The sequence below is a fragment of the Euwallacea similis genome, chromosome 7 (assembly GCF_039881205.1).
Source record: "Euwallacea similis isolate ESF13 chromosome 7, ESF131.1, whole genome shotgun sequence".
NCBI lineage: Eukaryota > Metazoa > Arthropoda > Insecta > Coleoptera > Curculionidae > Euwallacea > Euwallacea similis.
The window spans coordinates 3,730,855-3,755,233 of record NC_089615.1 but is presented as its reverse complement, the minus strand read 5'-3'; the positions used below and the strand labels follow the sequence as shown (position 1 = coordinate 3,755,233).

Here is a 24,379-nt window from a genome sequence, read left to right as displayed (position 1 = left end):
CGTTGAGACATAACTTATTCTCTAGCTTTAAGGCCAAAAAGCCTGAAGCCGACATGAAAATACTGCCTTTCACTGTTTCATTATTTAATATCTTTTTCGCTGTAATTGTTCAATGTGAGTTCCTAATGTCTTTATTTTTGAATGCACATTATTTCATGCTAAATTCAAATAGGCTGGATTACCACGTTTCTAATACACCCCCCACAATTTCACAATATAGACACAATAGATGAACTAATAGAAAACAAGCTGTCCATACACAGCTTTCATCAATGGAAAGCTTTCCTAACTACCAGATTAGACCAACAGTTTGTTTTCAGTACTGATATAATGTACGTTAAACCGGATATAGATGGAAAAATGCCTGCTTATGTGGCCACGGCTGAGTCTGCTATTATAATGGCCACTGATTACAATTTTTCTTCTCAGTATCCCCATACACACCACCAAGTAAGACAAAATAAGTTATTCCAAAACAAAAAGCAGTGCGGTCGTGAGCAAGAAATTACAGGTCAAGGAACAAGTAGGAACAACCTATATGGCCTTTTACCTATGCCCCACTTCTCCATACAAGAAAGCTTTAAAAGATTTCACATTAAAAAGTTTGGCCTATGGATCCTTTTCCAAGAATTGGGGACTATATTACAGATACTGGACGGAACCGAAACATAACGCTCAAAAGTTGCAAATGAAACATATGCTTGGATTGTTTATCACATGGTCTATAGGAATGATGTTGGGTAGTTTGGTGTTTGCTTTAGAGATTACTTGGCATCGGTCTTTGATGCTTAATAGAGTCTATGAGTTCATGAATTAGAATCAGAAAGTGGAAGTTATTACCTAATGTAAAAGCACGGAAACTGGTGACAGCAATAATAATGCAATGAAATTAATATTAACTCTAAAATTTTATAGTTCCTATTTTATTTCGTTTTATTCAAACAACCCCTAAGAATATATCCAAGAGGTTTAATTCTCGCGACCAAGTAGGCCACCGTGTGGTACTACGTCTCCCGTAACCTGAACTAAGTGTAATTAAATATTTTACAACACAAAAACACCTTTAATTTGCATACAGGTGATAAAGTGATATGACCTAAATAAATCATTGAATGTTTAATAGAACTTGAATGTTTCAAAAAGTATCAGATTTAACTTTAGGAAACGGTAAATATGTCTATATGTCTAGAATTGTATGTACACAGCATTCAGTTAGAAAAGGGTGGTTTCATTAAAAAGAAATCAAAACTGGCAGTTATGTAATTTTTTTGTGTCATTCTGGATAATTCGGAATAGTTGTAAAATATGTACGAAATGAAAATTATGTCGAAGTGTTCAAGTAGTTTCAGTAAAATCCCTTTATTCTCAAGGTTTTTGGCATATTCCACAATAAATCACATTGATGCATAATATTTTTGCGATAATGAATATACTCTGTGAGAAATGATTCGAAACTAAGAGTTAATTTAAATTAACTTGAAACTGCTGGCTGTATTCCTGACTATTCTTCTCACCCTGTATATTTATTTTAGAAAGTATTAGCATTAACAGCGTTACAAAAATTTGAAACTATTCACTTTAACTGTTCACAATATTTTATCTAGTAAAAAACCAATATTCCCCCTGTACTGAATGAGAACTGTTACTCATTTACCGATGGTTTTGAAATAGCGGAGGGCCTACTCACCAATTCTCCAGGAAATACACGCCATAAAAAATTGTGTCAAAACGATAATTGAGCGGATATGCATAAAAATCATAAATAGGATGTGCTTTATGTAAATAGAAAATAACGCCATTTTCTATGTGCTTCATTTGAGGCTTCATGTAACGCATATAAAATGATGTGTCAATAGCATCGGAGAAAGCAATGCACTAATCCTTATACATATTGTATGATTTAATTTTATAGGTACTCGGATAGGTAAATATAAAATAACACTACACCTAAAATACACGTTGGGATGGAGGCATCTTTCACAGGACCCAAATCCATCTTTTGGATACATCAAGAACTGATAAGGAGTAGACTAACTTCTTCTATCAGGTTCCTTCAGAGAAACCAAGAACTCTTTAGGTTAGGAGATGGACAAAAGGAAGAGAATGAAGTAACTATAGTGTCAGACTTCAGAAGATGTTTCGCCTACAGATCGTGTGTTGGGTTTTCCCCCTTGATAGATTCCTTTCGGAAAATTAATATTCTTATCGCACTGTATAATATACAAGGTATCTGTAAAAGGTCTTTACAACGCTCTGCCACAGATTCTTCAGATCAAAACTATATGGTTTAGCCATATTTACTCTAGTTCAAAAGTTGATAATAACAGCGCAGAGGGTGTCAAAGTTGAAAATTAAAAATCAATTTTTTATCATATTTTCCATACTGTACGACATAAAAACGTGAAAGTTAGTGTAGGGTAGTTTTTCAACACGCCAAATTCATATTTGCTGACAAACTGCACTTATCTGGTAGGGGGCGCCACTTACGGCCCACAGCATATATTTAATTGATTGAAACTTTTTTGCCTCCTGGTATAAATGATTTTTGAATGCAGTAGTATATTTGGTCATCGTTTCTAAGTAAAAAAGGTATACCTTATTGATGTTGCTAGGAGGAACCGTTTACGAGATAAACACTATTGAACTAGAGTAAATATGGCTAAATCATCTAGTTTTGATCTGCAGAATCTGTGGTAGAGCGTTGTAATGACCTTTTACAGACATCCTATATATTGAAACAAAATAATTTTTGTAGATGGCATTGCAATGATCGATCGTCGGATCGCTCTCTGTATTTCTACACCCGAAGAAAAAATATAAAATACTGTATGAGGTAAATACAGGAGGTCTTATTTAATACTTTTAGCAAATATAACTCAATTCCGCGAGCCATAAATAGAAAATCAAATACGATAAGACCATTTTATCAGGAAAAATAATTGAGCGTTCCATTCAACAGCAATAAATACAAACACATTATACATAAAATCGTCATCGCCATCGGGCCAGAGATAAATAGTGTCGCAAAGATAAGTAGTATTCCAGCACAGAAATAATATAAGTGGTGGGATGTTCGTTTAGATTGCATTATTAACAACAATTCATAACTTCGTCGAGTCTTTTGCCGGCATTGAATCAAACAGCGCGTAGTACCATCGTACAGGTTACCACGGTGCGGCGGTTCGTGAAAGTCGATTTACTGGCGCGGCATTTTGTTCTTCGGTGCGGGTTTTCGCTAATCGTATGAATATTATTCGTCAAAAAATAGCTTTGTTTGAGATTTACTTAGTCAATTTGCGTTATTACAATTACAATTTTATATTTTTCGAAGGTTGCTCCTCGTCGCCGCTCCATATTTACTTATGGGAATTAACTGATGGTAGGTAAATAATCGTTGACATTATACTATTAGAATGGTAGGATTCAATGAGCGGTACCCCTTCAGGCAAAATCGTACATTAAACGGTATTAAATTAGAGAACATGAAGCATCATAAGTCATAGATTTTTACCCATATAGAAATCTTATGTAGAATCGATTCCTTAAAGTCTTTTAGATTTGAGCAGACTATAGAGTGGCAGCGGTTATTGGTAATTAAATAGTCAACTAAAAAAAATTGGTATTAAAGAACGAAATCTAATAATCCGTTCTCACGAGTACTAATAATTAATTTAATTACATAATTTTGTTATTGTGAGTAATATGTTAAAGTAGAAGTTTTAATTATTAACTCCCCCCTGATATTCGTTATCAGAGTTTGATTAATATATAAAATATATGTGTTCACCATAACATTTTGGTAGATTATTCATAATGGATACGTACATCCTATGTACATATATTACCATATTACCGAACGTATTGGCAATGTGGTAATATACATATGTTGATCTCTAGATTTATCTGATACTTATCGGATAAATCAAGTTGGATAAATCGCTGAAAATTTTCAATTGACCTGTAAAAAATCAATTATTTATCTGAAGATAGCCTTATCAGAGAAAATTTGTCTTAATAGGAACTTTTTTCTTGGGTGGCTCTGAGAGGTGGTACTTCACCCCCATAACTTTTAGTTTTGTGTAAATTTAAAAAAAAAACAAATTTTTATAAAAAGAAGAAAGTCATTCCATTAATTAACGCACATTGCAATGATGAAATGATTATGATTTACATAATTAGCAGTTGAAAAGAGTCTGGAGGAAGAAGATATTGAAATTTTGTACCTATGACAGTGGTTGCGCCTACAAGAAGAATAAGAGAAAGTTAATAAAAAAAGACATTATTAGATTAATTGTATTATTTAAAACCAATAAAAAAGCAAATCTTGTTTCACCATGAAATTGGCTGTTATTACTACAAGTTTTCTACCATAGAATTTCAGTTTTTGATGTTACTGTAAAATAAATGGAGAAAACAATTTTGCCTTTAAAATAAATAAATTTTTATTCTGCTATATCGTAGAGAGACGTGTTCCCTCCAATCATACAAAGTCCAACTCCAACATCAGCTCTCAACAGGCCATCGCACGTCACGCGAGGATGATTGAGGGAACAATAGGCGTCGAGGCTAAAATAACGACAATAACAATAAACAAATTGCACGGACAATTTTCCAATTAAAATAAAAAAAATGTCTTCAGTTCGCGCTCAACAACCGCCTCTCAATCTGCAGTTTAACGCGAGCAACAAACCTACCAAAATGGGGGACGATAAGCCATCATCTGGACATTCACGTATGATGGGAAAACGAACATTGAATCTTAAAAGTGACGTGGAAACTGTCCTAGAAGAAAACGATTATGGGGATAATGTTAGTTGTGCCTCTCAAGGTAGGTACCAAATTAGTGTTTTAATATTTTTTTGCTACTTTCATGCGGAAAAGTGAACTTTTCTGAACTAAATGGGGTGTGAGAGGTGTCATTTTTTAGCAGCGTATAAGTAAAGTTACTTCACTTCGATAAAGACACTTTTCGGCACTTGCAATGTAAGTTTAGTTTTAATAATCACATTAGATGCAGTTTTAAATATGATATGGTGAAGTTTTTATAAAATTTAATGTTAACTTTTCAAGGCTATTCTAGGCTATTCTAGGTGTTACAAGCTGGTATGTATCAAAAATGTATCATATGTTATTTCTTGACACAAGTCAAGTTACGTTATATTTGTCGAAATATTTCACCTGACATTAAAATCTATAATTTGTTGTGAATATCTACAAGATGGTATTTTTTCGTAGGCCAAAATTCCTTTTACCACTACAACATTTATTTACGCGGTTCTGTTGTTTTAAATAATTTTTTATTGTTTTACCTGCCCTTTTTGACAAGTATTATATGCTTGATTCAAGAATTCTAATTTTTTACCTGCAACAGTCATCGACACTCATTTGAATTTTTATAATTTAGACGAGTGTTTAATGGATATGCCGAGAAGCTGTTTCAGTTTTATAGTGTTAACTATGCATAGGTAAGTTGGGAGAGTAGGTAAAATAATTTAAAAAATATTGAAAACTTGCGTAAGTATAATACTTAAAAGAATTTATAATAAAATGTCATCACAAAATTACCAAAAAAAATATATATATATAAATCGCTGTTTCATGAGAATGGCAATTTCCAATTTTCTACTTTGGTCCTCAGAGAATCAAATCCATAACCTTCTATTCGAAATAATTCTGACGATTGATATTTTTATTAAAGAATTCATTTTCACCCATATTAATTCGAAGTCAATAAATGACCACAACGTTCATTTTTTTGAAATATTTATAAACTTCTTTCTAATCTTACAGTGCTGTAGATAGCAATAGAAAAATTTAACAATCTCTCTTTTCTGAGAAGGGACATACTCAAATTGAGAAACTTCCGGTTCACAAAAACAACATTATATGAAAACCGACATTCCGTCCATACCAGTAGTTTATTTCTAATAGTTTGTAAGGATGTAATTAATATTAAGTAAAACCCAAAAGATCGCTTCTACTATTCCAGACTATGACGAAGAACGCCTCGAAATGAAAGATCTCAGAAGCTCAGATATCCTGCAACCTTCAGCAACGTTAGACCACAGAAAACTCGCTGATAATCTTCACCTGGACAGCAAAAGTTCCAGTCCCGCGGGGTCTCTTAGACGAATACCAATCAATAGACGACCATTCTTGGACTCTAATCATCCATCTACCAGTAATTGCACCTCACCCAGCAATGGCATAACCCTTGTTTCAAGCATAAGTAGTCCAAATTTTCGGAGAAATCCCAGTATACGATCGCTGAAGAACTACCATCACTTGATGACTGATATTCAGGGTATGATATGACCTTTATTTACACCTGTGTCGAAATACTTGAAAAGGCTACTCATCAAATAATGATGATAGTGACCTTCGAAGCAGTGCTTAAAACGTGAAATTAATAAACTATTGAATTTACTGAAGGTGTACATGCCAATAAGCCTCCAAGTAGTGTGGATTCAGGCTATGGGATGAGTATGAGTCCGAAGCCATTTTCCGATGCAGGGTCGGTGAGGTCATGGGCATCAGTGGGAATGGGATCAACTGATGGCAGAAAGATGATCGTTCGGAGGGTGCCAACGTCTCCAGTAGAATTGTTCAACATTGTCAATCCTCCCACGTAAGTAGTGATAAACTTTTTTGTACTACTTGTTCACGCAATAAATTATACTATCAATTATTTTATTAATCACACGATAATGAAAACAGATGGAAAATATCTGTAATATTATTACCTGACGTTCACCTTTCCCGAAAATGACTTAACACGAGCAAAGCCTGAATCATGTAATAATACTGTTCTTCAATAGAATTTTGAATGATACGTACGCGTGTTTTAAAAGTTATACGTTTTAAGGATTGAATTTTCTAAGTAATATGTTTTTTAACTCATCGGAATTTCCAAAAGGGAAAAGACCTCTGATTAGTAGGTACCCGTAGATATGTGTATTAGTTGCTGTTAGTAAAATTGGACGCAACATATTTTAAAAGGTTTATGAATAATACATTTCATGAAAACAATAAATGTCGTTTAGTGCCGGCAGGAATAATATATTATGTACCAGGTATTGTTCAACGGGAAATTAAAGAGACCGGTAGATATTGTTCGTGTTGTTTTACTCGGAAAAACTATGACGCCATTGTTTGAGTTACATAAATCATTGTCCGCTACTTATGAAGAGCCGTTGCATGGTCATGAAAAAATGAACCATAATTGGCTGTAACCTAATTATTAATGGTTATTTTGCCTTATATACCTTAGATGGCTTAAAAACCACATTTACGTGTACATAAAATTTAATTACTACTCGGACATTGGATCCAACCTAATAAAAATTAGTCATAATTTTACTTTGATAACGAGGGTAATGATATAATGTTTGCACATGAACTAGATCTTCATCGTAGGTTTATATATGTAATGTTATACGTATTTTTTAAGTGTTAGCTTAGAAATGAATTCTAACCTGCCTAGTCTAGAAAGAGCTAAACTAAAAGCAAGTTTTAAGGAACCTGATAAACGACTACGTTGAATTCTAATTGTTGTTTGCATCGAGCCATTTTTAAAAATAGGTACCTCACTTAAAGTCAATGTACCCTTAACATAATATACATATAATAACATGGGAATTTTTTAATTAAGGGTACTTTAGCTTTAAGTGTCCTTAAAATTGATCACTGTTATCAACTCAAAACAACTACTTGTTCTACAAAAATGGATATAAATTATTGTAATTAACATATATCAATACGCTTTCTACTTGATTGATTAATCAATTTGTTTAGAGACAAATAAGGTGATTCAAATTTTAATCAGAAAAATTTAATAGGCGATAGAATTTATTTGAAATTTATGATTTAAGCTTTATTGTCCAGATACAGGATGTTAAAACTTTCAAAACTTTTTTTGTTTTTGTTCATAGCTTTGCAAATTTTTGAGATATTAATACTGATATTTTAAGGCCCAGTTTAATAATTGGGGGTTAGCTCAGCCTACGCTGACCTAGAGAGTAACTGAAGGTTAAAAATTTGTTTCTGTTTTGGGAAAGAACAAGAACCACTCTCAATTCGTTAAATGACAATGTTTGACTTGATACATTCGAATTCATAATAACTTATGTAGTACGTTGACGGAGTTTACAACACATTAAACTTTAATTTTTAATTAGAAAAAACACTGGGATGGTAGTATTATTTGCGCCTGGATATAGACCTATACCACTGAAATTTACTTAAGTAACAAATGAACCTCTGTTGTATTTAAATCGATCCAATTTATTGCAGCTATTTTTGTCAATAAATTTTAAAAATAGACTTATGCTGATATAATTTTTAGCAACATTTTTCCTCAATATAGATAAAAATACGCCAAAGGAAATTTGATTTAAAAATTTTCCACTAATCTTTGGTGGTAAAATCAGACAATAGACGCACAACACTCAGTACTTTCTCGGAAGGTGAGCTCGACCATTTTTTCCGAAAATGGTGGGACAAAACTTGACTTACAGTTATTTTAACGAGAGATATGGGAATTATATATACAAAACTGTTCCAACGACAGAAAAAAAGTGAGTACTCACATCAGGTTTATACTATTTGGACGTAACTCTTAACTGTAAGTATGCAATTATTAAGGAATTTTAGCCCATACCTACTTAAAATTTGTTCCTAATTTTCTCATTAAATCCAGCAAAATACAAGAAATTCCCTACTCAACTAACCGGAAGGTCAAAATATAGCCTCAGCGAAGGTCGCTAATTTGCAGGAAGCAAACGTTTAGGTAGTTACGTTGATTAAGTTTGTTATTAATCTTAACCACATGTTTAATGTCACGATATGGTGATATTAGGGCTTGACACCTTAATTAGTGCATGCCAAAAAGGAAAACGATTATTGTTAGTTACATTGCTGACTGTATTACATCTTCCCAAGCACACGATCGTAATTTTATTATAGTACCTATTAAAATTCGCACTACCATCAGATTTTATTAAAGTGTTACTTATGTGTCAGGTTGTTAAGCCATAAAGCTCTAATCCTACTTAACTATAAAACAGCGTTTGCCAGGAAATTTGGGGATGAAATTAGTATTCTGCTGGCGCACTATTTGCTCAATAAATTATATCTGGCATATAAAGTAATTACTTATTTTTAACCCGAAGTGCAAATATTTAACCGGGACTAAGGTAAATAATCGTCATGGCTAGATTATGTGTGATGGAGCTTGAAATAATGTGACAAATTCTAATACATGATAATTAAGTGAATTTTAATTTAAATACACGTATAGTCACGAAGATAACAATTCCTGGACTTTAACAATGATTTTATTTACCTTTTACTGCTAAATTGGTATGCATTTTTTACACAGCTATTTGATAATCTCCTAAATCAAACTGGTTTTGAACTATTTGTTTTAAAACTACTTCAATGTGTACAAAAAACATTACCATTTTGGTTGTAATTAATTTGTCCTGCGTTTACCACAATTTGTCGCAAATCTAATAAATTTTGATTTGAAGATTTTTGTCGTTGAGAATTTGTTAGTAACACTGTGGTATTCGGTCAGTAATGTAGGTAACAATGTTTAAAATCAGTTACGTAATTCCGAAAAGAAACGAGCAGGTGTTGGTTGCTCAAAACCAATTTCGCAGGTATTTACTTTTAGATATTAGCTTAAACTCATGAGAAACTATATGAATAATAAAAATAACAATTGTCCGTTTAATAACTTGGTAGATAAATCAGACGAGATCTATAACTCATTATTGCTAATGTTCCACTTCAATCACGTACAGAATATAGGTGATTTGATAGATACCATCACAAAATATCTCATCCTATACCTTTACTATGAAATATGTATTTTTGTCTAGGAAACAAGAATTGACTAATGACACATTACATCTTATTTGACGTCCATTTGATTAAATAAGTTAATAAAGACGCCTAGACTTTAATTGTTTATCAGGTACATACCTACCTAACAGGTAACTGGTATTTATTTAAGTAATATGATTTGTGTTCATATTATTGTATATTTTATAAAAATAATTTAAGGAAACCATTGTAAGCAACATATTGATGCTAATGTGCTATTGACTTTAGTTTTCTGAACATCTTGCCGAAGTTCTAATCATAAACTGGTGTACTTGGCACAATTTATTATAAAGATAAGCGAACACTTGACAAGTATGTTTAAAGCAAGTTGATGAGGTTAAACAAACTGGAAACAAGGTTCTGGGATCTAAAGACACTTTTTCGTAAGTTTACAACCTATATTTGATTATTGACATAAATAGGTCTACAACAAAATTAGGTAATAACAAAAAATAAGCAGCAATAATTACTTTTGCCTTGTAAGTAACAAATGTCAAGATTAGTGTTCTATCAAATTCAAACCAGAGAATCACTGGATATCTAGTAAAAAAATCTCCGAATAGTAACCTTTCCAATATCCGGTGTTGCAAAATAGTAGAAGTACTTTTTTTACTCGTATGCAGGAAAGCGTTACTCTTTCTTGATTTAACTAACTCCGTAACTGCTATTTTCGGGATCCCTGATCATCGAAAAACCTCACCCTGTAGATTTATTACCTACTTTTTGGTTTGAATGAAAATCTTATGCTTTTGCAAATGACACAAAAAGTAGCTTTAGCGCGTCAAAGTAATTTTGCTACGCATTCTGAAATTTGTATCATAATTATATTACCGTTTAGTAACGGTACATGCTCTCCATTTCATTTTACTACACAAATTAAACTGAACCAAATGTTATACCCATTTCACATTTTCCTCTTGATACGAATCTAGGTACTGTTGTTATTTATTATGTTAGACCTAAAACAAGCCATTTTCCATACAATTATTAACATTAATGTAAATTTCACAGGCATGGAACTAAACCAAGGTTTACTACTACTACTACTAGGTACCTCGATTACAACCTAAAACAACCTTCTGTGTCGAGTTGCATTATGATAAGTTGTTTTCGATACAGTTTTTTCGTAACCCAAGCGCCAATTCATTAAATCCGACACGGTGGTAATTAGCACTGATTTGTTCAACTGATTCCTAAAATTACTATTGTCAGCAGGACGTGATGGAGGCGGAAATATTTATCTCCATTCTGGTTTAAACAGGGAAATAATTTCCTGGTTCGAGGTTTTTGGATACTGGCCAAAGCTCAATAAGTTTCTCGGTTCAGTTTAATTATTTTGAAAATGTTAATTTGTTCTAGACCCCCGGAAGAATATGTTTATGACGATGAGAGTGACGATGGTACCGGAGACGACGAAGACAGCATATACATTAAACCCAGGAGGCAGCATTGGTCCAATAAGCTCCAATTCGTTTTGGCCTGCATAGGGTACAGTGTCGGTTTGGGTTCCATATGGCGATTTCCCTATCTGTGTTACAAGAGTGGAGGAGGTAAGAGTTCATTTATTTTAAAGCCTATCTATCTTGAGTTGCTAAGTTTTCGTATTACGTTTAAAATGCCTTTTATGAATGATAAATGAGATGTCGGTCGCATCGTTCTAATTTTCTAATTTGAATTAGCCAATAAGTGACTCATAATTTGACCGTCTTGTTAACTCCTGCAACGCAAACCTACTTAGAAAAGCACCTAAAATTGTTGCAATTTGAGCATTTTACGCGCTAGTCGAGTAAGTACGTACATAAACATAAATACATATTTGCAGTGACTATTGAGACTCCTAAAAATAATGTTCGAACCTTGATATTAGTCATTATTTATTAGTAAATTATAATAATTACTTGTATGTGTCAGGATGTTTGCCGTTTATTAATTACATTTTGCGTAAACGAACTTCACCAGAAGTAAACGTTAAAACCATACATCCTGTATAAATTATATAATGAGAGTTGCGGACACAGCACTAAAATATAGTTTTACAGTAAGCCAATGACATAATCGACTTATTTTTGACGTCATTGATTCAAGATTGGCAATTTGGAATAGGAACTATGAAATATTATGTAAATAATCTAACTCGTACTCAAAGATATAAAATTTTTAAAAACATGCATGTGAGCACTAGTTACGTTTTAAAAGCTGAATTATTTACCAATATAACACTGATGAATGTTTGATTTTAGCTGTGTTTCTTATTCCCTACGCCATTATAATGGTATTCATTGGAGGCCCTATGTTATACATGGAACTGGCTGTGGGTCAATTTACGGGCCGAGGTCCTATCGGCGCTTTGGGGCATTTATGTCCACTTTTTAAAGGTAACATTTTTAGTTCCTCCTTAATCTACTCATGAATAAAGTAAGCACTAAATATTTCCTGTTTTCATAAATCGCAGGTACTGGGCTAGGTAGCGTTGTGATCTCATTCCTAATGTCAACCTATTACAGTGTAATAATAGCTTACGGTGTTTATTATTTCTTCACCTCATTTCGAACGAAACAGCCGTGGGACGATTGTACCCACAGGTGGAACACTCAGTATTGCTGGACTCCGGCCCAACTAAGGGTCAATAATTCAAAACCTTTACACAGTCAAAGCCCTGCAGAAGAGTTCTATGAGTATGTGTGTCGACTAGCTAGATGTAGCAAAGTCATTAAAAATGTTATATTTCGATAGTCGCAAAGTGCTTCAAATAGGAAAGGGAATACAAGACTTTGACATACTTCGATGGGAGCTGGTAGCGTGTCTCATATGCGCTTGGGTTCTCATTTACTTTGGTATTTGGAAAAGTATAAAGTCTTCCGCGAAAGTTCGATACTTCACTGCCACATTCCCGTTTGTTATTATCTTAATCTTGCTCATTAAGTCTCTGACCCTGGAAGGAGCTGACGAGGGTATGAAGTACTTTTTTGAACCCAAATTCGAGCTGTTATTGGATGCTAAGGTGAGGGCTCAATCGAACATCTATACTCTCTATTCTCTAAATCTGTATGATAATATTTTAGGTATGGGTAAATGCTGCTAGCCAAACCTTCAACTCCATGGGCTGCGCCTTTGGCTCAATGATCTCCTTTGCAAGTTACAACAAATATAACAACAGCATTCTGCATGATACTATAGCCGTTTGGTTGGTAAATGGTATTACCAGTTTACTAGTAGGAATATTCGCTTTTGCCACCATAGGAAACATAGCAACTGAACAAGGAACCAAGGTAGAGGATGTGATTGATGATGGTAAGCTTTGAATACTTTTATATAGATCAAAAAGCGTATGATTCTAAAAACTTTATCAATGATAGTAAATACGAGATAAGACGAAGGTGTGATCACCTAAACTGTCTGGTGTAAATATATAAATCAAAAATACTAATCTCTCATTAAACAAGTTGGCGGATTTAATGGGAGGTCACATTTTTTGGAAAATCTAAAGTCTGATTTATATATTTAATATTCAGTCATGCAGGATGTGAGAAAACTATCGACAAAACTGATTCAAGTCGAGTGGTGAGGAACAATTTAAAAACAACACACAAATACTGAATGAAGAAGAATATGCGAGAAACGGAACGACATAGTGGCATTCGACTACAAAATATTTAAAAATAAATTGCAGAATGGACTCATGAGCAATGGCGTTGTCCACAACTTTCATGACAAAATAATTGTGATTTACACTCACAATCTTTTAATTTTCAATAAGGTCAATAACCAATTTGTTTTTTAATTTAAATGACGTTTTATGCTTTTTACGTTTTTTTCCTTAAAGGTGGTTAGTTGTCACACTTTAAAACACAGGAATCAAATAATAAAAACTCTCAACCAAATCAAAACTTCTGCAACAGAACCACGGGGCTCAACTGTTAAAAAATCCCATATGAAAGAGTTCAGCAACTACTCAAATATAAAATTAGCCCTTAAATCCACGATCTCTTTTCAGGCCCAGGTCTCATCTTTGTAGTATACCCCCAAACAATGGCGAAGATGCCCACGTCTCAACTATGGGCTGTTTTTTTCTTCTTCATGCTTATTTGCCTCGCCTTGAACAGCCAAGTAATACCAAAATCTCGCTCAACTCACATTATTAAATATCTGATTTAGTTTTTCTTTAGTTCGCCATCGTTGAGGTTGTCGTGACTTCGATCCAAGACGGATTTCCGGGATGGATTAAGAAGCACTTGATGTGTCACGAGGTGCTGGTGCTGATTATTTGCGTGATCTCATTTTTGTGCGGTTTGCCGAATGTTACTCAGGTAAACTTTGATGGAGTTCTATTATAACAAGGATTAATATTATTGTTTTCTAGGGAGGAATTTACTTTTTTCAACTTATAGACCACTACGCAGCGTCTATCTCAATAATGTACTTGGCGTTCTTTGAAGTAATAGCTATAGCGTGGTTTTACGGAGCAGGTAGGCTGAGCCAAAACGTTAAGACCATGACGGGCAGACATCCCGGTCTCTTCTTTAAGACCTGCTGGCTGGTAAATGTTTTTCATTATGTTCTTGACACCTATCATATTGATAGTTGCATATTAGGTAATAACACCCCTCACGATCTTTGCCCTGTGGGTGTTTCTAATCATCGATTATGAGCCTCCAACGTACAACAATGGTGCCTATCACTATCCCAGATGGGCCATTGTCATTGGGTGGATTATATGCTCTTTATCAATCATTTGCATACCCGGTTATATGATTATTGTCTTTATAAGCGCACCCGGATCTAGTTTGATTGAAGTAAATTATTTGCTAGAGTCATATTTTCAGACAATGTACAGCTTATTTTTATAGAAATTCAAGAACTCAATTAAATCTGACTTAATAGACAAGTGTCCTAAATGCGGGGAAACCAACTGCGACTGTGACATAAAAGAGGAAATGAATCCAATGTTAATAATGCAGGCGCATCCCGAAATCAGGAGGGATATAAATATCGAGGTTATAGTCAGAAATTACATTCATCGTCATTACATAATTTTGTTCACATATTACAGAATGGAATGCCTATGTATAGCCCAGTGGTTACCAACTATGTCAACAGTTCTGAAAATCAAGCTACTAGAGAAAATAACACTATGGATAATCTTAGTCAATATGATAATGTAAATGGTCAATCTGGAAGTAATGTCAATCAGAAACCCAACAGCAATAATAAGTAGGTCTACTAAGACAGCTTTTCGCATAGTCCTATGTTTAAAATAAATCATAATTGATGAAACCTCTGAGGTTCTGTAGTCTATAGGTTACGCACTCAAAAGTAATAATTATTAAATATGATTCTCATAATACGTTAATTTGTATATAAATCATATATTATTATTAATGACTTAAATGAGAAAATGATATTTCCCATGTTTATCATTTACCTATAGGTAATCTTGAATTTATTTAATGTATGTACCTACTTATCAACTACTATTAAAAATTTACTTACATATTAGACTTTTATTACTTAACAACCTGAAGTAGGTGTAAAAATATCAAAGGCATGTCTTGGATAAATTCATTTTCAAAGTTAGATGTTTGCTGGTGAATAATAAACGGTTAGTCATAGCCCTATGTTTATAATTCACTGTCTATCGCGAGGGTTTTTTTAAAATCATCATTAGTTGTAATAATATATAGGATGTTTCACTTTTATCCCGTGTCTTCAGGGAGAGTAAAAAATCGTAAATCGAGTTATGGATTTTTTTCTGTTTTTTCTTTGCAGCTCTTGCACTTTATGAAATACCTATGTAGTTTTTTCGCTATGAGTCCACTTCGAAAAATCTACAGGTTAATTTTTTCACAGGTCACATTCATGCATTTCTTTTGCACCAGAAACCTGCTTTCATCTCTGGGGAGATTTTCATAACAAAATGAAATGCTTTGGAAGGGATTGACATTATTCATGTTATCTAAGAGATGTGTGCGTTTGGCTTGATGAATTCGAATTCGTTTCACAAAATTATTGTGGGAATTATGGAATTTATTAAACCATTGCAATTCTGGTATTAATTTATTCTAATTTTTGTTAAAAAAAAAACCTAACTGTTGGGACAAAAATAAATTGGTTCGATTGTGTTTATGTTTTTTCACTTTCTACTGCTGCTTTCATTCCGATCTGAGTGTTAATCTGTCAAAAATGGACTGAAAAGAGGTACAAATTCACCCTTTACCCAGCGTTATAAATCTTTAATATGCGGAGCAAGGTTAATGCATACTTATAAAACTGAGCCATAGGCTGATAATAAACAAATTTACCAAATTCACACTTTACAGTTATCAAAATTCACGTTAGCTAATATCCGAGATTTAAATATCTTCCTTACGCATCTTTTACGTTGGCAATTTCTGCCCTTTTTGTAGGTTTCCTTTATCAGTAAGCAAATTGCCTACGTATCAACGCAACTCCTTTACTTGTCGTTTGTCACTACATTCATTACTGTCAATAGTGCAAAATAAAGAAACACCTTTACTCCCTACATCGCACCGTGCTACACGCCACTACGTCACAATGACAGGCATATGTGACGACTAAGACAGCGACTAGAATAGTAAAATTGAATAGTGATAGGAATGGTAGAAGGCAGATTGAGAAACTGTAGAAGTGTAGTTCGTTGAATAATTGACGGTGACGGATCATTTAATATTTATTAGTGCGCTACAAGCAGGAAGCACCACAAGAGTCGAGTACATACATAAAGACTACCATATACCAATTAAGACGACTACATAGATATACCCATCATTTGGTAATTTCACCTAATGATTTGTAAGTTTAAATTGTTCCCTGCTTTGAGTCACTCTCTAGGTAAAATGTATTTTAGGGATGGAATTAGCTACAAGTCTTTAGTCACAAGACTATGTACCAAAGTAAAAATTTAGTGCCTGCAAGATTCTTAGTTTTGATTGCTCATTTAGCGATATTTGTTAATTTATTATGGAACAGCGAAGTGAGTCTGAAGTTTTGTTCAGTGGAGAGGAGTCCCGAATTAGACCCCAACAGTCATCAACCCCATATCGGGTAAGTGACTGAGAGTAAACATGGATTACTTTCTTTGGAGGTAAATCCTTTGTTTCTACTGAAGTTTATTAATGTAATTCAACATTTGGTTATAAATAAAGCACTCAAAGGGAATTTTAAGTTTCTTGGAGGGTACCCTTTAAGCTGCCTGAGAGTAGATCTTTAATAAGTAGGCTACAGCTGCAAATGTTGGCCCTTTCAAAGTGTAACAAATTACTGTGTTTTGAGGCCTATAATTTGGTATTGTTAAGCAAATGGCAGGTGTGTAGTAGCCTACATAGGTTCAGACATATTCAATAAACAAAATATTGATAAACTTTGAGAGTTATAAAGAAAAAGTTTAAAACATTTAAAAATTTGACACTTATCTCAGAAATGAAGAGTTTGTGAATATACAGTTAGGTGCAGAACTGAGTCAATACTTATAAAATTCGTATTAATGGTGGCATAAACAAAATATCTAACAAGTATTCAAAGGAAGGCTTTTATTTTCAAAAAGTACATTAACATTAACATTAAAACCATACAAAACATTTGCCGAAAATAAATGGGGTACATCAAATAATCCTAAATAACATTGGTTCAGTTTTGCTCCACTAATATTAACATTGAACACTTTGGTCGACATTGACACTAATATTTGGTCCAGAGACCTTTAGCTTTTTTAACAGCTAGTAGACGTCTTGGCATGCTTTTTGTTAGTGTTTCACAGAAATCAGGTGGAATTTGGTCCCATACTTCTTCTATTCTCTCCCATAAAATTTTAAGTGAAGATGGTGGCGAATCGTAGTCGTCGACCAGATGATATTTCACGTAAGCCCATAGATTCTCAATGGGATTTAGGTCGGGACTTTGTGCCGGCCACTGCAAAACCTGAAATTTTTGGGTACCCAACTATTCCTTCACAGATTTTGCGGTATGCTTGGGGTCGTTGTCTTGTTGGAAAATTACTTTGCTAGTGGGATAAGGCATATTATTAACAGTATCTATTAGGTGATCATTTAAAATGGCTTTATAGATGTGCTGGTTCATTATCCCATCTATTTTCTTCAATGGGCTAACCCCATATCCCGACATACAGCCCCAAGCTTTAATATTTCCTCCCCCATGTTTCACCGTCAGAATGAAATCTTTTAGTTTCATGGATTCTCCCTCTCGTTTCCAGCTCCAATGTCGACCATCTGTTGCATATCTGTTAACTTTAGTTTCATCAGACCAAATAACCTTCATCCAATCCTTCTCGGTCCATGCCTCATATCTTTTTACAAAATCTAGTCGTGCCCTAATATTCTTCTTAGAAAGTAGGGGTTTCTTCTTCTTCTCCACAGCAACAAGTTTGGATTGATGTAAAGCTCGTTGGACTGTCCATTTGCTCACCGATTTCCCAGTATCCCCTCGCAGCAACACGGCTGCTTTGGAGGCCGAAGAGGCTTCACCACTGCCCAAATATCTAATTACTCTTCTAGTATCTTGCACAGACATCTTTTTTGGTTGGCCACCTTTATTTATTTTTAAGGAAATTTTGCCCTTATTTTTTACCCTTTGTACTGTGGATTGACTTATATTTAATTGAAATGCGATTTCCCGTGTGGATCTTCCATCAATCAGTGATTTTTCAATTAATTTTCTTTGAAACTTTGAAATCGGCTTCATTGTTTAAAGATTTTGAATTATGATGTTTATTAACGGAGGATATGCGATTAAATGGTTCGTACTCGTCTATATTAGCTGCACACTGCATTTTATGGCGAGTTTCTACTTGTTTGTCGACTAGTTTCTCGATCGTATCGTTTTTGTTCATGGCTGGAATTTGACGGTGCAAAACTGAACCAATGTTATTTAGGATTATTTGATGTACCCCATTTATTTTCGGCAAATGTTTTGTATGGTTTTAATGTTAATGTTAATGTACTTTTTGAAAATAAAAGCCTTCCTTTGAATACTTGTTAGATATTTTGTTTATGCCACCATTAATACGAATTTTATAAGTATTGACTCAGTTCTGCACCTAACTGTATATTATTTAACATAAATTTTGGGCCTTATTTTTGGGACACTACAATCCATACATACTGAAATTTAAACATTGAAGTAATATTCAAAAACCATATAATCTAATAAAAAATTGTGTTATTAGTTATTTTCGGCATTTCCCAATAAGTTATGTAAAATACAGATTATTCAGTATTAAGTTTCAAAGCTGATTGCAGTTAGTTTTTGATTGTAAAACTATCTGTTGTGTTGAAATTCAAAATTCAAATACAGCTATTTAGGCTTAGAGCAGTAAAAAGTATGTTAAAGTTCAAGTAAATAACAGACCATAATTTGCGATAAAACATCAAGGCATAAAAGCAAATAGTTAGATAAAATCGATTAGTTAATTTCACCGTCATCGCTATTTTTTTTTCAGGGTCAAAATAGGGATAAGTGTGGCACTGGGACTAATCTTCCTTGAGTTAATTGGTTTCATTTTAGGCTTTACCATGTTTAACACTACATCCGCATTATTATGTATCCTTTTCCCATCCTTGTGCAATATATTAATATCTAGGATCTTTGGCATGTGTTAAAAACATTTTTATTGCATGTATGGTGGTTGGAGTCATATCTACCAAATCAAATATTCCGTCGTTTTTGGTTTGTGTTGGTCATTCTTCTTAACAAATATACAGCTATTTTTGCCCACGCGATAGCTTGCGTGACCTCGACCCTTTTTATTTTGGAACGATGGCAATGTGAATGGTTTTGGTGGATATTTACATTCGGATCTCTGTTGCCTATTATCTATGATGTACCTCTAATACTATTTTTATTGCTTAAAGAAAAGTGGTAAACTTGTCGTATATATGTAATATGTAAGATATTTGATATTTGAATATTCCGTCCTGTATTAGTATTCATAAGGGCCTAATTATTAATGTGCTGTGAACTTTAACTGCGGGTAATGTCCGCAGAAACATTCAAGTAGGGCCTAGGTATTTATCAGATTTTTGATTTACATAAAAACTAGCTTGATGTTAACGTTAATAGTGTATTAGTAAACTGGTCCTTATTGCTCGATGTTATGGCTAAATGTGTTTAATCTCAAGGTCGCCGGCGCATTAATAATTGGGTTCTAAAGCAGTCACACTGATCTCAAAATTTTTTTATGATATAATTGTAATGCAATGAGTAACTTTAAGTTGCACTATATAATGCAAACATAAATAAAGCGATACAGAAATCTTAATATTTTATTTATGAGAACACTATGTAAATGTTTATTTAATTTTATTAAATTGCACTTATTTTGTTAATTAAGATCACTTAATAGCATATTCTATTTTAGTTTTTGAAATGTTAACGTTTTAATATGCTACTTTGAATTTCCGAAAGCCGTAATTATACAATGAAGTAAGTTAGAGTAAAACGATTTTTACATTCCTTTTTTTTCAAAACTTAAAAAAAAACATTACACAGATTATGAAAAGTTAAGATAGAGATGCAAAAATCGTATTTTTCTAACTTAATTCATTCCGAAGTTACTACCTTTAAAATTATAAAACTGCCAATGTCAAACGTCAATATTTCCTAAACAATTGAAACTCAGAATAGTATATGCTATATGAAATATTCTTAGAATTTTGAGGGATATCCAAAAATACAATAATTAGTGTTCCTTTGCCATAGAAGAGGCAACACTGCAATTTTCAAAATGATCTAGTACAACCTCTACGACCAGTTTTCAAGGCAATGCCTCAACGATTCTTGAAAAACGTCTTATGTTCCATCGAGTAAGGGACACCCTGTACAGATACAATAATTATCTTAAGCCAACCTTTAATGATACTGAACCTTTTTTTTTAAGGATATATCGGTCGAACAACCAGGATGGACCAAAATTCTTGTTTTGGCTGGCATCATAACGGTTTTAGGATCTTCTTCTCCCGTAGGATATAACATTGGAGTTATTAATACACCTGGATGGGTTAGTATTTTTTTATATGGTGACCTGTATGAATTTGATCGAATGCGTGAACTTAGGAAAAAGATACCACTAATTTCTGAAACGTTACAATTTCATTTTCCGTTAAAGATAGTGCCAAATATCGCTCGTAAAATATTGCCCAGCTTTTTATAGTAAGCATAGAGTCTAGAATACATTACTTCTGTGCTTAATGTTTTCAGTACTTACATCTGTGAGTTGGAATTGATAAGCTCCAGCTCTACAATGAAAGTATGGACAGGCAGATCAGAACACCAAAAACCCGAATCTTTTTTGGTGTGATATTTGTGTCGAGACTACCAATGTTATTAGTTCAGGTTAGCATCTATGGCCGTTTCAATTATACGTCGTTCGGACACCTTCATCCAGATTACCATAGTTATTTACTAATTTACCTCGGCGAATGAGTGTTTTACGTCGTTTTGCAGGTTATTAAACAATTTTGCAACGAGAGCGTAACCTCAAGGTTTAACATTACTTTGACCAGTAGCCAATTAGATATCTTATGGTCGTCCATAGTTTCGGTATTTCTTATTGGTGGTAGCGTAGGGTCTCTGACGGGTTCCCTCTTAGCAGACAAAATTGGCAGGAGAGGAAGCCTGGCGATCTCTTCAGTATTAGGTGTTATTGCAGGAATTATGTTCGGTGGTTCAAAAGGGGTTAATTCCATAGAAATGTTGTTTATAGGTCGAATTTTCGGTGGCCTTTCTGCAGGTTTGTAACTAACTATAAAAGACGACCATTTGGTGATTGAACAATATTTTAGGTTTAATAACAACGATTATGCCCATGTACTTAATGGAATTGGCTCCTCCGAGACTCAAAGGGGCAGTAGGAGCCCTGTGTCCATTGGGGGTGACTGTGGGGATTCTATTTGGTCAAATCTTATCCGTTTACCGAATTTTAGGTAACGAAACCTATTGGCCGCATTGCTTAGCTATATCAGCCGTGTTCCAAGTAATTTGTGCCTTAATAATACCAGTGCTTCCAGAGAGCCCCAAATATTTATTTGTGATAAAGAAGAATCCTCCTTTGGCTTTAAAGCGTAGGCCACTTTATTTCTATACATTCTCTACCAAAATTAATTGTTAACATTACAGAATTAAAGCGAATTAGAAATGCTAATGAAGAATCCCTTTCCGACGAAATCGAAATATTACGTTTGGAGGATCAGGAGAATATTAAGCAAGGAGATACATGGAACATTAGGAAAGTTTTGAAAAGTAAAACACTTATGTTGCCCTTGCTTTTGGTGTGTGCTTTGCAGGCCGGGCAGCAGCTCAGTGGGGTCAATGCGGTAAGCATAATTTTCCTAAAATCGTAAGTTCTCCATTCACCCTAATGATGATATATAGGTATTTTATTATTCTTCGGTGATATTCAAACGTGCTGGCCTCTCTACAGCTAGCAGCGAAATGGCGACCATAGGTGCCGGCTGTTGCAACATATTCATGGCAATGTTGGCGGTCCAAACCATGTTATGGTTCAAAAGACGAACCATTCTCCTCACTAGTTTAGTTTTGACCACATTGTGCCTTATTGTATTAGGAATTTCTATTGGTTTCATTGTAAGTAGTGTGAGTAACCCGAAAAATCTAGCTTCATAGAATTTTTTTAGGATTCCTTCCAATGGATGCCGTATTTATGTATCCTAGGAGTGTTAGGTTACGTTCTGTGCTACGGCCTAGGATTAGGACCGATTCCGTACTTCATTGGTTCCGAGTTATTTGAAGTCGGTCCTAGATCTAGTGCTATGGCCTTGGGTAGTATGGCGAACTGGACTGGAAACTTTATTGTTGGTCTTACTTTTCCGACTATGGATACTTATTTGGGAGCCACCTCTTTCTTAATTTTTGCGGCAATTGCTGTGGGATTATTCATATTTGTGAAGTAAGTTGTTCGAGAGTATCGGATGGATGCTATTACTATCCGATGTGACTTTTAGAGTTTACCTTCCTGAGACGAAAGGCAAAGACGCTTGTGAAGTTTATCACCTGGTTGAGCATGGATTTAAGTCGAGGCCTTTAAACACACGTGTAACCGTTCTTGAAAATGGCGGAGAATTAAGCAATTTGACTGAAAAATCATATTTGTGATACAACTTTTATCGACAATTAATGAACAAGTTTTAACAAGGTTTAGGTTGGTTATTGTTTGCAAATGAGATATATGACAATAAAACTAAAATGCCATTTTCTGTTGTGGATGCTTCATTTTACTATTTTAGTGTGTTACGTTATAAACATATGGCAACCGTCCATAGTTTGAGATGACTGTGCTTGAAATTCCATTTTCATTCTTACTTTTGGAAAAATCATTATTTTTGGACAATAAAAAAACCCAAATTTTTAAAATGTAGGAAAAACTAGACATATGTATCAATAAGTGTGACTGCGCATCGCATACTTTCATTTTACATACATACACACATTTTAGCAGAGATTTCAAGTTGTGTGTGTTTGTTTAAGTAGTTAACTAGTGGCAAATACTATTAATCTATAATTAAAATTATATTTGTAATCGACACGTCTGAACTGGGCAATAAAATAACCGCATTTGTGCTGATTTATTTATTATTCTTAATTTTTGTTGCAATAATTAAAGAGTAATTTTCTCTTAGAATTGTCCATCGATTCCAAATAATGGACAATTAACCTATTTACAAATGTATAAATAAATAATTGCGTTCTATTTCGTTGAGAAACGGAAAACGTCTTCTTTTGACAAGATGACATAGGCGAGGGTTTAAGTAAATAGTAATTATAGTCGAAATTGGTAATTATTGATTTGGCGGGGGAAGTTCCAAATTTCCACTATAAGACTTGTCCATTCAAATCTGCTATACAGGAGATAAGTAAAAGTTACTAATTAAATATCAACTTTTTCGCAAAAGGTAAGATTTTCCCGGTAAACAATACTTTTTGATTTATGGAAGAAATTTATGATAAGTAAGTTACAGTGGATCCCAAAAATATTCAGACACACCATTTTTAAAGATTTACGAGCCTTAATTAAACATATTAGTTTTTTTTTCAAAAAAACACGAAATATTAATAGCTTATTTTTCAATTTGAAGAAAAAGTCCAGAGAACAAATGAAAGGATCACAAAATATTCGAATAGTAACAACAAAATAGTTTATAGTAGAAAAATATATTTCTTAGATATTTGTCATACATTTTTTAATTGCCTGAATATCGATACCGCAGTGTAGAGTTAGAAATAATATTCGTAATTGGTCCCTTGTCAAACAAAAATAATATTAGTTTCAATAAAAATTTTATTACGAAAAAAAGAAATCCTGTAAAAAGATTGGAGAAATGCTCCAATTAAGTAAGAGCACAGTGGAAGAGATAGTCCAACGTCACAAAAATGAAGATTTCAATACTTCCAAACAAACAAACAGGTCGATCAGAATTGTTAAATGAGAGGAACAATCGCTTTA

The 24,379-nt window shown here is 33.8% G+C and overlaps 3 protein-coding genes across 5 annotated transcripts; all 3 read left to right on the top strand.

Annotated features, from left to right (window-relative positions):
• The first annotated feature begins 334 nt into the window (after positions 1-334).
• Positions 335-840, top strand: LOC136409943 (uncharacterized). The gene is made up of 2 exons (XM_066391803.1): positions 335-450; positions 512-840. Exons 1-2 carry the CDS (start codon positions 361-363, stop codon positions 815-817), a joined length of 396 nt encoding a protein of 131 aa, XP_066247900.1. The 5' UTR covers positions 335-360; the 3' UTR covers positions 818-840.
• A 2,215-nt stretch (positions 841-3,055) lies between these two features.
• Positions 3,056-15,339, top strand: LOC136409956 (sodium- and chloride-dependent GABA transporter ine-like). Of its 3 annotated transcripts, XM_066391824.1 has the most exons (16): positions 3,056-3,222; positions 3,332-3,379; positions 4,462-4,828; positions 5,990-6,304; positions 6,433-6,628; positions 11,248-11,438; positions 12,129-12,263; positions 12,341-12,563; positions 12,622-12,889; positions 12,951-13,179; positions 13,883-13,995; positions 14,055-14,195; positions 14,249-14,425; positions 14,481-14,681; positions 14,736-14,882; positions 14,939-15,339. In XM_066391824.1, exons 3-16 carry the CDS (start codon positions 4,630-4,632, stop codon positions 15,101-15,103), a joined length of 2,700 nt encoding a protein of 899 aa, XP_066247921.1. In that variant the 5' UTR covers positions 3,056-3,222; positions 3,332-3,379; positions 4,462-4,629; the 3' UTR covers positions 15,104-15,339. The 3 variants fall into 3 exon arrangements, with proteins under 3 accessions (XP_066247921.1, XP_066247920.1, XP_066247922.1); XM_066391823.1 differs by having other exon boundaries at positions 3,056-3,379; XM_066391825.1 differs by having other exon boundaries at positions 3,057-3,379; positions 4,672-4,828.
• Positions 15,340-16,519: 1,180 nt separating this feature from the next.
• On the top strand, positions 16,520-23,148 carry LOC136409965 (solute carrier family 2, facilitated glucose transporter member 5-like). Its single transcript, XM_066391852.1, has 9 exons — positions 16,520-16,698; positions 16,754-16,950; positions 20,798-20,917; positions 21,364-21,649; positions 21,702-21,980; positions 22,036-22,232; positions 22,291-22,503; positions 22,554-22,825; positions 22,881-23,148. The coding sequence occupies exons 2-9, from the start codon at positions 16,867-16,869 to the stop codon at positions 23,029-23,031; spliced, it is 1,602 nt and encodes a 533-aa protein (XP_066247949.1). The 5' UTR covers positions 16,520-16,698; positions 16,754-16,866; the 3' UTR covers positions 23,032-23,148.
• The last annotated feature ends 1,231 nt before the right edge of the window (positions 23,149-24,379 follow it).